Source organism: Gasterosteus aculeatus, chromosome 16, assembly GCF_964276395.1.
Source record: "Gasterosteus aculeatus chromosome 16, fGasAcu3.hap1.1, whole genome shotgun sequence".
In the NCBI taxonomy this organism is placed as follows: domain Eukaryota; kingdom Metazoa; phylum Chordata; class Actinopteri; order Perciformes; family Gasterosteidae; genus Gasterosteus; species Gasterosteus aculeatus.
Window position 1 is genome coordinate 15,717,066 of NC_135704.1, and position 14,743 is coordinate 15,731,808.

General features: G+C 45.3%; 1 protein-coding gene across 6 annotated transcripts in view; it reads left to right on the forward strand.

The window, feature by feature from the left end:
* The window catches only part of LOC120834297 (partitioning defective 3 homolog B-like), a 133,561-nt gene that overhangs the window by 38,240 nt on the left and 80,578 nt on the right, over window positions 1-14,743 (forward strand). For all 6 annotated transcript variants that reach the window (XM_078091236.1, XM_078091234.1, XM_078091235.1 and 3 more), the window contains 7 exons: window positions 1,968-2,038; window positions 5,623-5,706; window positions 6,351-6,476; window positions 9,670-9,913; window positions 10,788-10,896; window positions 12,089-12,228; window positions 12,340-12,468. In XM_078091236.1, the coding sequence (XP_077947362.1) occupies window positions 1,968-2,038; window positions 5,623-5,706; window positions 6,351-6,476; window positions 9,670-9,913; window positions 10,788-10,896; window positions 12,089-12,228; window positions 12,340-12,468 (903 nt within the window). The remainder of the gene's footprint in view (window positions 1-1,967; window positions 2,039-5,622; window positions 5,707-6,350; window positions 6,477-9,669; window positions 9,914-10,787; window positions 10,897-12,088; window positions 12,229-12,339; window positions 12,469-14,743) is intronic.

Here is a 14,743-nt window from a genome sequence, read left to right on the forward strand (position 1 = left end):
GCTAGGCCCGACTAATTGATTTCCAAGCCCCGAACCCCAAACATATGGCTACAGTATCCGCCGTCTGTCACTCACTGCTGCTTCCCGCCTCACCTCCGTCCCGCTCTCCTCCCCAGCCTCTCCCCGCATTCCTCCTTTCACCTCCACAGCTGCTGCTCCTCCAAGGCTCCCGGACCTCTTCCGCCCGCCGACGTTTCCCTCTTTTCGGCGCTCATAACTCCTCCTCTCTTTGCTCGCCTCTTTGCTCCTCTCTCCCGTCCTCCGACAGGCTGTGGGGGTCACGCGGCAGTACGGCAGGAGGTCAGAGGTGGGAGGTCATGTTAAGAGTCCATTAGTGCCGACTGCTAACATTGAGCCTCATTGACCTGTGCGCGTCCGTCCGCGTGTGCACACACAGGCACACACGTGCACACACACGCACATACATGCACATACATACATGCAGACTAAACTTCGGAATTCCTTGCCAGGTATTTTGATGCTAAAATCAGGACACGATTCATGAATTTATACGCTGCAAATCAAGCTTTGGGCAATTTGTGCTTTACTTATATATGTGAAATAGTTTTTGATATAGAGATAAAATTAAATGAAATCAATCGTATGAAGTCAAGCAGAACCAGAACACGTCACAGCAAGAACAATGTTTTTTTAATTGGCTCGTTTGTTGCCATTTTTCTATTTTTTTTTACAGCAGTACGCACTCTTTCAAAAGTCATTCTACAGAAATATGGATGTGGAATGTTTATACACCAAAACAAAATGTTCTGTGATTATTAATCGCTCAATGCTAATGTGTCGCCAGCTATTCAAGCTGATTTTTTTACATTAGAAGGTAGAAGAGGGAAAGAGAGAAATCTTTTTGATGTCCAATAACTAGTGATTCTAGATTATTTATTATTCTCATCTTTTAATTCAACAAACCAATCTGCTCTTTTTGGCAAATCCTTTTTTTAAAATTCTGGAACATCACAAAGTCTTTGTGCAGCACTTTAAATGGAGCTCTCTGATTGGCTGCAATTTAATAGTTAACCTCAGTAACACATTTGAGGATTTAAACGGATAAACCCCCAATGATTTTATTTTTGAAATACAGCAGCTAGTAGTAAAGTAGTAAAGGCAGCTGGCCGAGAGGTGACAGAAGGACGTTGGGTCTCTACTGACCAGTGCAATCAATACCTCTCCTCCATGTGTTGTCTAAAAACTGAAACCCATTAGCCAAATGTCCAAACGTGCGTCGTGCCCCGGCGAGGCGTGATGTGTGACAGGTCCGTTGTGTCCCACCGCATTGAGCTCAGCACATGTTCTCGACACAGTGTTAACTGTAGCAGTGAATGCATCATTCCCAGAAGATGCTGTCGCACGTCGGGTTTTAGATGATTAATCATCCCTTTACCGCTGGGCATGCGACCTCGTCGCCGTGGAGATCACCTCACCGTGTCTTCAGCATCAACACACGTCATTCACACACACACACCTACACACCCGTCATGCAAGCCCTATGTCAGTGTATCAAGTAATTATTGCAGCTCCCTTGGCTCACATTTACACTTCTTTCTCACACCTCTCTCTCTCTCTTTCTCTCTGTCTGTCTCTCTCTTTTTCTTTGTTGCCATGCCAAGTGACATTGTTATTTATCTCTGCTTGGCAACACTGTCTTATTACCTTCACATATTAATTGCTGTTTGTACATCATGCATCCATCAATCGCTTCACTCATCAATGTGTTCTTTCCCTCTGCGTCCTCCTGTCTCTCAAATCAGTCAAAAGACTGCGTTGGTTGAGGCGCATTTTAAAGGCAAAATGCTTCCTTGTGTCTCCCATTACTCACTTTATCTCCCATTTATCTTTTGTCCGGCCGTGAAGTCTTCTTTTGTGCGGATGGAATGTGCTGTCGGAGCTTGTTTTGCTCTTCTCGCCGCCTCTCACTGGCTAACGGGGGGATGTTCTGTGTGTTTTCTCTGCAGGCCGCCGTTCCTGCTGGGGAGAGGCAGGCGGGGGTTGACCGACCCCAAGGCCAACACACCTCCAACGGCAGGTCAGTGCGCACTAGGCTCATGCTATTTATGTTACGTAACGGTGAGAGTAACTTATTGAGTGTGCGTGCTTATTGATGTGTGTGTGTGTGTGTGTGTGTCCTACTTTCCCTTCATTAAAACAGTATCCTCATCCAGATCAAGGCCTTCTGCGGTTATAGTTAGTGTAAAGAAGCCCCATCATTAGCCCGCTACAAAAGACTGCAGAAACGGGGTCAGGGTCACACAAAAACAAACACACACACACACACACGTTCTCACAAAGCACGTAGGCTTGTGTTGCCTGCCTTTCATACACACAGCTACAAACACACTTGCAACATTTTTTTTGTTGCAACTGAACACAGAACACACATGCATACGCTAATGAGGCCGGCTTAATGAAGTGGTACTGGTGTCTCCTTTGGGCCTTGTGAGCGTGTGTGTGTGTGTGTTTGCCAGGCTCACACAGCCCTACAGAGTGATGAGGGATGCTTACCATATCCATTGATATTCCTTCTTCATGTTAGCCCCGCCCCCTCGTGCCCCGCCAGCTCAAACCGCTTTCAACAATACGGATAACATGCAGATTTGTTTACAACATTTCTAATTGTGTGAGTTGTGTGTCTGCCGTTGTGCCGTCTCACAGGATGTGCACTGACACGTAAACACGCAGATTCTTCCATCAGTCCGGCAAAAGTGGAAATGCAATTTCTATTTCTCTCATTCACGTCTCGTTACTCAAAAGCTCTCTCTCCGACTGAAAAGAGTTGCCCTGTGACAAACACACAACCCCCGTGTCCACACAACCCAACCAAGGTCAGTCTGTGTCAGCATGACTAATGCCGCACCGAGGCAGCGAGCGGGTCACTTGTAAATCCGAGAGGCCGCTGCGTCACTGAGCCGCATGCGTCTGACGCCATTGACCTCCCTTAATGGAATGCGTGTTACTCTCTATTTCAAACAGGTGAGTCTGGGGATTTAATCCACAGTTAACTCATAAATACTAGAACAAAATAATATGTAGTTAACCTGTGGAGCGCAGCGAGAGAGAGACGTGTGTGGGGAGAATGATGTCTGACCTCAGCCGGGGCTTTTTTAGCCTCTCTCCATAGCAACCAGCTGCCCAGACAGAGATCAGATCACACACACACACACACACACGCTAGTAGAGCTCATATTCATCGGACACTACAGGCGATGGTAGGCAGCCCGGTCCCCAGAATTCACAACAGGAAACCCAATTCTGAATAAAATCCCTTAATGTGAACACCGTTTTTTTGTGTTTAATGGAGTCACATGGTACGCGGCAGTTCAATGCAGTAGATGTAAAGATCATTACTTAAGATGCAAACGTTTGCTTCATTTCTCAAGAAGATATTTTATTTTTTTGCACACATCATCTCATGTTCACGCACTCGCGCGCGCGGACCGTCTCAGCTGTGAGTAATGTAAAAGTGATGTAATGGTTTTCGCCGGGAAACGATCCTTGAAATTGCAAAAATGTCCAAAATGAGAGGAGGAATGTGGCCATAAATATGGGAACAGCCAAACATACGTTAAATATCAAAGTGTGAGTGTGGAGCTACACCCATAAAACCAGTGGTGGCTCATGGTAATTTTACCCGCACAGCGCGGCCAATGGAAACTCATCACCAGTGTGCTTTTTATACACACAAAGAGATTTACTGTAAATTGGTTTATTGAAATAGCTTCGCATACTTTTTTGTGATGTGGGGATGTGTTTCAGAAGCTGGGGGGGGGTAGATGAGGTAGTTTCACTGGATGCTGAAGAACAACGGGACGTGAAAGGGTTAACGGATTGTTAATGTACCGCGATTATTCCCCAACGGAACACAACACGTCAATTAAAATAATAAACCTACATGCGATGCTTATTGGATTCATTTGTGCTGATTCATTTTTCGTCATGAAGTTATTGTTGTTTATTCTGCGACGCGTTTTCCTACATTAACGCCTGAGCGGCGTTCGGGTTTCACTCCCGCCATCTTCGGCACTGTGCATTTTGGAGAGCAGCTCAGAGAGAGAGAGCGACATGACAAATAAGGAGAGGGTGGAGAGGGTGAAATGCAGTGAGAGGGGGAGAGTGGTTTGGTAATGCACTTCCTCCTTTTTCTCTGTTATTTCTGCTCTTTCATAGCGGGGATCAGTGAAGTGGCAGGTGGATAAAGAGAGCAGGTGCTCTCTTTATCCACCTGCTTCTCTCTCTCTCTCTCTCTCTCTCTCTCTCTCTCTGTGTGTCTCACCCGTTTTGTCTCTGTCTCACCTCCACTCCCCACTCTTTTTTTTTGCAGCGCAGCAGTCTGTCATACATCTCAAACAAAAAGTAAAAAAGGAAACGCAAATGGATCTCAAGTGCTGTGTGTGTGTGTTTGTGTGTTAGAGATCAGAGGAACAACAACAGGAAAGGATAAAGGCTGGATGTTTTTCTTCCTCTCATATTAATGCTATTCATTAGCCGCGTCTCATTGATGCAGTGCCTCCTCCGTCCTTTGCTTCACTGTATCTTCCTTGCAGACCTCCTTCCTTCTAACCTCCTCTTCCCTTCTCTCCCATCGCCTCAGTCTTCTCCATCCACCCGCTTTCTCCTCATCTTTAGCATTTCAGCCTCCGAGTGTGTCTTTGATATCTACAAACTAGTGTGTGTGCGCTTTGCAAGCGACCACTACCACACATTCTTTCATCCCTTCCTCCGTTGGTCTTTCCTAATAACCTCCCTCTTCTTCTTCTCCCTCCACCCTTGCCTGCCGCTCATCCGTCTCTCCTCCTTCCTTCCGCTTCCTCCTTCCGCTTCTCGCAGTCTCTTTTGTCCAAATCAACTCAAATCTGCCGAGTGACGACAAGGCAGCAGCGGCTTTGAGTGTGTGAGAGGGATGGAGAGGGATAACTTGTTTTTTGCACTTTACATCCCCCCCCCCCCTCTGGAGTTCCTCAGCAACCAACTGTACAGCTATCGGCTGAGAGAGAGCGAGAGAGAAAGAGAGAGAGCGAGAGAGAGCGCCAGCATGGAGAAGGTCAGGGGAGGATTAATGGCTGCGCTCTGATAGATAAACTAATCAAACAAACAAAGACTTCAACACACATTAAAACACAGACAGAATGTAAAGCAGACACACTGGAATATTCCAGACCCGACATGGAGGGGTTGAAAGAGAGGAAGAAGCCCGCGGAGCTGAGTGGCTGAACAAAGTTGTGACAAACTCGCACGGTCGCGCTCGCCGCTTCTTTTTACTCCGAAACAAGTATTTTTAGGGCAAGAAAATGCACCCATGGAAAGTGTTTTCAGAGCTCACCCCCCGTCTGTGCTGCAGCCCCCACGTCGCCACGTCACGCTGGACGGCTCAACACTCATGTGCTTACGGGGAGGGTCGCGTTGTCACTGCGTGTCTTCCTGTTAAAGTTAAAGATCCGGCCCTGGCTGGGTCACCACGATGTAGAGACGTTCCTTTAGTCGCCCCATTGCACCTGTGTTGGATTGAAGTAAACTAATGTTACGTCTCGTTTTTTTTCCCCCCACTGATGTCTGCTGTTTGTGTGTGTGTGTGTGTGTGTGTGTGTGTGTGTGTGTGTGTGCGTGCGCGTTTAGCCTGACTAGAACAGTGGAGATCCTGGGAGACGACAGTCCACTGGGAATCCATGTGGTTCCATACAGCTCCTCACTCAGTGGCCGGTAGGTTGTGTCCACGCGGACAAACACACACACACACACACACTGATTAAAAGATGCACACAACAGAGATCTATACAAGCCATAATTCTACCCTTCAACCTCAGAACGTATTGTCTGTTTGCCAGATACGGCACCTCCCACAGTTGTATTCTTGTAATCCTGTTATGTATTTGTCAGGAATTCTTCACCCAGGTGAGACAGTGCGCACACACACACACGCACACACAGTGGAAAAAGGAGCTAAACTGCACAGCGATGCAGGGCTTTTCTTTGTGTGTGTGTGTGTGTGTGTGTGTGTGACAGTCAGTCGGTGGATGGGGATAAAGCGGGAGGAGCTTTCATTGCTGTTCTCATGACTCACCTGACCCTGCCAATCTCCCCCTTAAACCTCCTCCCCCCCCTAGCCCCCTCTCTCCTTTCCTGTCCAATCCTCTCCCCCTCCCCCCCCCCCCCCCCCACCCCACAACACTCCCTCCATCTTGTTCTACCGTTTGCCATCACCTCTGAACCTGCTTTCATCCTCGAGCAGCTGAGCGTGTCAACACCTCGGTTCAGTTCAGAGGCCTTTTGGTGACGACGAAGAGGGAGGGAGGGTTCGGTCCAGAACGCCATCTGACCCCCCCGACCCATTTCCCTCCCGGCAGGTCCCTGGGCCTGTACGTCCGCGGTGTGGAGGAGGAGAGCCGCTCGCGGAAGGAGGGCTTGTTTCAAGAGGACGAGTGCATCGTCATGATCAACAACACCGACCTGATGGACAAGACATTCAGCCAGTGAGTGCAACGCTGCCTGTGGGCCTGTTGGGTGGGTGGGGGGGGGCTTTAATGTTTCTATAGCAACGTGGTGCTGGAACGCTCTGATTTTCTGATTAGTTGACAGGCCTCCACAAAGTCCCTCGTTATAGATTGCTCACATATGTGTTCCCCCCGGGGGGGGGGGCGAGCTGGATGTGTTCTTGTAGAATCACAAATCCAGGTAAGCAAAGTCTTCTCCTCATGTGGGTGCGCTCCATTTCAGTGTCGGGGACGGCGACGCGTTCTGACTCTCGCAAGTAAAACAATATTTGCGGCTGATTATGCTTAATAATGCCGTAACAATATTTTCTGATTTCTACAGAAAGAAAACCCAAAATATGTTTGTTCTGCCCGCGTTTACTTTTATTTTCCTGTACGTTTCCTCTCCTCTTTTCCCCGTCACACAACTAGTCCCTAGCCGGGACTTGACCCGCTGCAGGTCTGCGACTAAACGGTTTACTCAAGACACCGATTTCAGGGTTTGGGTGAAAACCCTTTAGGCTGTTAAGATGTAAATGTGTGCTTCAGATGGAATACGGGTAAATAAAACATTGAATTCATAGACATGTCGCTTACATAACATTATCTGAGGGAATAAACGCGCAGCGCTCTGTTTAAATGTGAGTAGATGCATTTCATGCCTAAAAGCTCTAGAAGTCTGGCCTGTCTTTGCCTTTTGTGTGTCTCCTCTGCCTTCCCATTGTCACAGGGTTTATATCGCTGCTTCGCTGCCATCACACGGAACAAAAGGAAAGACACTTGGCAGATGTTTTTTCGGAGAGAGCCTCGCTTCCAAATCCACCCGCTTGTGTTCTCGGTTCTTTACCGAGGAAAAAAAGTCCCCCCCCCCCTCGAGATTCATCCGAGAACAGATGTTTCGGAGTTTTTTTCTCACTGTGCCCCCAGAGCAGCTGTAAAGAAGAGAAGTATTTGAGGATGTGACGTGATCAGAGCGCGTTAAAGTGACACAGGCACACCTGTAAGAACGATCCTCCGCACAGATTACGAGGCCTGATGTGGATGTTCTAATGATTACAGCACATTACGGCGTCCACACAACGCGCCGTGTCCAGCCTGCAGGCCGCTAATGCGATTATGTGGGGGGGCTTTTTTATGCTGTACTGTAGGTAAATGGATTATCACCGGAGGGGTTTTGCACCTATTGTTCAAAGACGGGGTCACTCTCTCACAGACACACACGCATCGTTGTTCTACACACTTCTACACACTCGGCTTAAAAACACATATCTGCATGTGAACAAACGAAGACAAATTTCAATATGAATAAAGCAACTAGTCTTTCATTTTGTGTGTGACAACGGCAGGCCTTGTCTTAACACGGCCAGTTTTTGAGCGTGATCTTATTCACACACACACACACACATCTACCGTCATTGTACTGTATTGTGCTCTTATTCACCCTACAAAGGGTGAATTGTAGAAAGGTGTGGCTCGACACGAGCACTTTGGGGGGCCTAGCGTGTTGAAGCGTTTCAGTATGTAAATCCTGCGTGAGAAGATGACCACCCATCCACAAACAGCTTCATTATCCACAGAATCAGTACTGTGATCAGTGACGGGTGTAAAAGGTACATATCTGTTATTTTTCACGCACTTTCATCCTGTTATTCATACCTCGGCGTTAATCATTTGCACCCTGTGCTTTCTTAGTCTGTTTGTCTCCCCGTGGACTTTTGGTGCATTAAATATAATCAAGCTTCTTTTTCCACCTCTTAAACACCCGAGATGTAGTTTTCACATTCTCAAGTTCACTTTAAGTGAACCAGCAACGTGTAAGTAGAGCTTCAATCCAAAAAGTGCCTAATGATGATATTCATAATGCATAACACATATGTAGAAGGACAATGTACAGTACATATGCTTGATGTATACAAACAATGTATTCTCCCATTATGATGTAGCATTTGATTGATTTGTCCCCTCAAGTCTGCTGTATTAATATAACAATTGACAGCATTATTTGCTCATCTAATGTATTCTAACAAGTTCAAACAAGTACATTGTTGATTCAGGCCTTTCTAAACATACGGTTGTCTCTAGTTACACAAACCTAACGATCATTATGTATCTAATAATAATCAAGGCGGGAAATAATAGCAGTGTGATCTAATAGAATTGAAATAAACTGGATTTGCTCTGTCGGTGAACTGAGGTGAGTGATGGTGTGTCCCCATCGCCTCTGACACAATGGTCCCCCTAATCCACTTAGCAGAATCTGATCTGAACTAATTCTCTGCAAAATGATCTCTTATAGATTATGAGATTACGGTGGCCGGCTGCACAGGTGTCATTGTCCTGTGCTGCGTCTCAATTCTGCAGTTGATCTGGTCCACAGAAACACACACACACAGTGACAGACACAGGGACACACACACACAGGAACACACACAGTGACCCGCCATAAATAACCACTGACAAGTGGGGAGGTAGATGGAAACTGATGGGTGATGGATCATGCCATCTGTCCCGTGCTTTATTTCATAACAATGGATTGGATATGATGTTTTTTCTTTATTAGAAGCTTTCTCTCTTGCATCAATCACAAGGCATAAATACTTAAACATTCAAGGGTTAAAAAAAAGACATTTTGGGCTGAACCAAACTGAATGTGTTATTACAAGATTTGCTTGTGGTTCTTTGGTCTGAATTATATTGCATCAAACAAGATTTAATACTTTTCTGTGTTTCATATCATTGGAAATACCAAATGGGATTGTTGACTATTTAATTATTTCTTTTAATTATTTAAGAGACTTGATGATTAAGTGGATTTATTTTAAAAGTAATTTCCAGTGAAAAGGATTTTTATTTACATTGATTCTCATCCGTCTTGGAGTTAACAATCCAATCCATTTTGTTTAATGAAGACATACCAGCTAAGATGTTATGTTAAGAACTGACACCTCATTTGTAATAATAAGCGATTAAGTTGATTTTTTTATATATATATATATAATCATTATATATTATTAAATTATTATCTTTCACTTAAGTGGCTGTATGTCATTTGGTAATGACTTTGCAATTGTAATTCATGGTGTCTTATACAGTACAAATATTCCAAAAACTTAATTTAAAACCCCAGACACTTCTGATTTTACACCGTTGCCTCTCTTCCTCTGACCCTCACCCCCCCCTCTTTCCCCCTCAGGGCCCAGGAAGTGTTCCGTCAGGCGATGCGCTCCCCAGTGGTGCGCTTGGAAGTGGTTCCCTCCACCAACAGAGAACGCTACGAGAAGAGTCTGATCGGGCAGCTTTTCGGCAACAGCGCCGGCCTCGCCGGCAGCCCCCAAGTCGCCAAGACCAAAGAGCCCCCCCCTCCTGTCAAAGCCAAGCCCCTGTTCAAGCCGCCAGAGAATGCGGCTGTGCGATTGGCCGAGGAAGCCGCTGCGAACGTGAGTCGCTCTGCTCCTCGTCGGCATGTTGTTTAGTGATGAATATGGGTGAGGAAAGTATTTGCGGCGTAGAGTTGAATTTAATACTTTGAATGTCAAGAATGTCTTTCGTCCCAGCGTTCTGCTCACCTGCTTCTAAGAACATAAAAGCTTGCTGAGCCGTCCTCCTGCCAACAACCTGGAGGTCTCTATGAGCTGATATTCTAAGGGGTGTATGTTTTTGGGCGGATTTGTTTATTTCTCTCAGCCTGCACTCCCCGTGTGCACCACATACTGTTTGTACTTAGTTTTCTCTTTTTCCTAAAACTATCAAATCTCTGATTCGCACGCATGCAATAGTGCCGTCGGCATTACCATGGTGACGTGGCCGGCATTCGGAAAAACAGCTGCCGCAGTGGCAACAGTTCCTTAGCAACAGATGATTATCACTTTACTTTATTAGAAAACAAATCTTTTTATCTGTAATGACGAGGTTTCATAAAGCTCCGGCAGGGCGCTGCATTTTTTATTCCTGCCTACATTGTGGTTCATAATGTCCACGTTTGGCACACTGCACGATCCGTCCTTTCCACCACTAACGTAGTCCGTTTTTTCTTTAATATCTGCATAGTACTGAAAATAAATTACATTAAAGATGTCAATTTATGTCACATTTCTAATTTTACAAACAGATGAGTAGATGACATATAAAATGACAATAACCTTTTTTCAGCAAATATAACCTCGTTCAAAGTTTGTCTGAAGGATCATTTCTAAAACTTTTAATAAAACCAAGTAGAATGTAAAACATCAGCTGTGTAAATGGGGCTTTTAAATGTCTTGCACTGTTTTAGTGCTGTAAATTATACTTTAATGCTCCACGTTCTCCACCTAGACTCCCAGGGGGAGGAGTGAGAGCCCCCTCCCTAAGAAAAGTCCTGCCCTCTCCAGCCTGGTGACCAATAAGAGGGGAGGACGGAGGCTGAGGATCGACCTAAAGAAAGGTGAGCACCTGGCTACAGGTTTTGTAAGAATAACCATCATTGATTATTATGTAAAATAATATAAAGCAGCAATACCAAAAGTTCCCAAATCTTTTTATTCAGTCTGTTCGTTCTAACGTACTAAAACTATATGTAATCTTCAAAAGAAAGATTCCTATATGATGTTAACAGTTTGAGATCTCTCTGTTTTAGATTTCCAGCTAAAGGAAGTCACATGTGCTGTTGTTAGCTCCACGTATCTGTCTCGCTTTTTCCTCCACAGCAGCTTTCTGAAGCTACACCATTAAGCCTCTTTATTTCCTGCCATTTTCTGGAAGGATATTATTAACCCACTTTATTTCTCCTGCTGTTCGCCCAGCATTGAGCTTATTTCTATGAAGCTGCCTTTCTCTCTTCTCCGGCCAACTCCCCCCCCCCACCTTCCTCCCTCCCCACCTCCTCTCACCCTTCCTCACTCCATCTCCCTGATTCCCAGTCTTCAGGGTCTATTAAGTCTTTATTGATCTGTTCATTTCTGCTGATATGAATTCATACTGGACCAAACTGCTGACTGAGCTCTGCTAAAGAGACCAGACTAAATGATGTCTACGAACACACAGCTCGTCTCTCTGTCCACGTGCGGTCTTTTTTCTGTGTGTGTATGTATGTGTGTGTGTGTGTGAGTGCTTTCAGGCTTATTTCAGTGTGTGCGCGAGCACCTGCTTTTCTCCCGGTTACTCTTTTAATCTTCATCACGTCTCCATCAGGAACCCTTCGCTCCCGTGTTCCCGCTGCGCTGCATTCTTCTTCCTCCCTTTACCTCGGTCACCCCCCCTCCCTCCTTTCTGCCCCACACCTGAACCCATTTTAAAAAAACTTCACACCTGCCAATGCTCCGGCAACAGCTATAGCTAAAGGGTTTAAAGCGAAGCCCACACATGCACACACACACACACACACATTTACAGTCTCGGAAGGCTCTTAGTTATCACGCTTACAATATGTAGTCAGGAGTCAACGACCCGGTTTGAGTTTTTTTAGGTGTACCTCATGATGTGTGGGCGGGAGGATGGATAGGAGTCACAAAGCTCGTGGTAGAGGAATATGGCGGCAGTGAGTGATACTTCTCTCCGCACTCTGTACCTCGCCTCGCTGTCCTGTCTCACATTTCTCCGTGTGTGTGTATTGTCCATCTGCGCGTTTGTGTGTCCAGGCTCAGAAGGTCTCGGTTTCACCGTGGTAACCAGAGATTCTTCAGTCCACGGCACGGGTCCCATTCTAGTAAAGAACATTCTGACACGTGGAGCCGCCGTTAAAGATGGCCGCCTGCAGTCCGGAGACCGCATACTTGAGGTACACCCATCGCTGTCGTTACCACCAACGATGCGACGCGGCGCGGCGGATATTAGAGCCGGGGAGCACTGGGAGACGGTGGTTCTGCTGCTCATGCTGGTGTCTCTCCAGGTCAACGGGGTGGATATCACAGGTGTGGGCCAAGAGGAGCTGGTGTGCATGCTGCGCAGCACGCGGCCAGGAGAGAGCGTGTGTCTCGTGGTCCTGCGGCAGGAGGAGATGTTCCTGCCCCGAGAGATGGTAAGGACCAATCGCAATGCTTCGTTCTCAGCCAGTGAAACAACATTCTCAGGGGGTTGATTGGCAGGTCTGTCTTTTTTTTCATCCATCTTCCTGACGAAGCTGTATTAAAGACGGGGGGCCGGCCCACGGCTACATCACCACTTCCAATTTCCGCTCCCATCTAATTTAGCAATTTTTGGTCCAATCAACAGGCTTGCCGTGAAGATGCACAGCCCAACAGCCTATAGGAAGGCTTCTTTTTATAGACATTAAACCCGCATGTAATTAAGAGATGAGATGTCATCTCTCACAAAGCAATCATATTATGCAGAGTTTATTATAATATGATTCTGATTGTATCAAATGATCTCATTGGGAAGCTTTATGTTGGTTTTGCTGATATTTTCTGCCAGACTTTCCTTGGCACACTGTTTCTGCAGAATTTCCAATCTGTTTTGATTAATAAACACTAATTTTATTCTTCTTCTACTTTGTTCTGTTTTTCCATGCATTCACTTTGACTTCTTTCTGACTCTGCATGATCACCCACTATGCATGCCGAGGTGCTAACTAAGCTCCCTTTTACCTTAAATATGTTATTATCTTGGGCAGTGGTTCCCAAAGTGGATTCCAAGGCTCCCGGGGGTTTAGGATTTATCATATCATTATTCATTCATGGGAGGATTTAATCAAATGATGCCGCATCTAAAAAAACTGCAAAATAAACTATAGATTAAATACATTTTGTATTCGATTTTTCATGTTTGAAAGTTACTGATTAATCTTAAATCTTGCGGTTTGCAATTTCTATAGTAATAGAATGTGGTTCCTTGCTGTCAGCAACAGTGTACATTTATGCATTATGCATATTTAATCTGCATATGCACCTCACAATGGGAGTTAGGGACAATTATTCATATTTTTAAATACTTTGAAGGGAGTTTGGGAAGCATTGCAGCCGGTGACTTTCCCTTTTCCCTTCACTTCGAACCATCACTTTGCACACGTAGCCACGTCCGAACGAGCAGAACAACAAGTCCCTCTTTCTTGAGACATTTGAGGACTCGCGTTATTCATTACATTACATTACATGTCATTTAGCTGACGCTTTTATCCAAAGCGACGTACAATAAGTGCATTCAACCATAGGGTACAAACTCAGGAGAACAAGAAACAAGAAAGTGCAATTTCCTTCCTTATTCGTTTGCTTTTGTCTCCTCTCAGACGCCTTTCAAAGTATTTCATTCATTTCATGTTTCTTTTTGTCTCTCTCCTTTCCACTCTTATCTACTGATGTTTCCTCAATGGCTGCTGGGAAGTTGCGCACACACACACACACACACACACACACACACACACACACACACACACACACACACACACACACGCATGCATGTGCCCCCGAGCCCCAAAGGAAATGTGTATTGTGCAGACAGGAAATGTGTTGGAGTGTGTGCATGTGTTAACATGTGGAATCCCTTATGAGTGTATATCTTGTGCAGAGTTTCTCCATCTACGCATGTCTGACCAACTTAGTGTTCTTCTTTGTGCGCTGGCTTAGTGTTTGTTGTCGTCACACTGCTACATGTGCTCATTTAAAACCTCTCTACTACTGCAGCACATCTCATATTTCTGATAAACTCCACCACATGGGTTCAAGACCCGAATACCGCTCAGAAAGTCAGGGAAGCGGATCATATTCGCTCACAGGAGAATAAATGTCTGCGATTCGTCCTTCCGTATAGAGAACTACACCAACGTGTCTCCCACTGGTGACGTTTTGTCTCTTGTCTATTATGAGCTGCTTAAACCAGCAGACTATTTGTACTGCATGTGTTTAAGGACGTGTGCTTGCAATTGTATGCAGGTTCGCAGGTGTGTGTGTGTGTCTGTGTGTGCACCAACATGTTTACTGTTAATGTCATTACTCTCTTTTGTAATGGACACGAATAGAAGCTTATTGTGTAAAAGTATAGTGAGTAAAAAAAAGAGATTCTGGCTCTGCATCAGTAAAACACGCATTTATAGAAATACAGGATTGGCTTATTATTTGTTAGAACGTCAAGAATCTCATTTCACTTTTTAACTTTGATAATTAGAATGCCTGCTGTCATTGATTAATTTAAATGAATGCGAAAGAAATGGAACAGATTGAACGATGGTGGAGATGAATTGGTCCAAAGGCCTTTCTGAAGTGAAGAATGAGTATGAAGAATGGATGGATTTACTCTTCATTACAGTTTAGCGTGAGAATGAATGGTGTAAGCTGCAGTTTGTCAAGAGAACGCTTTGC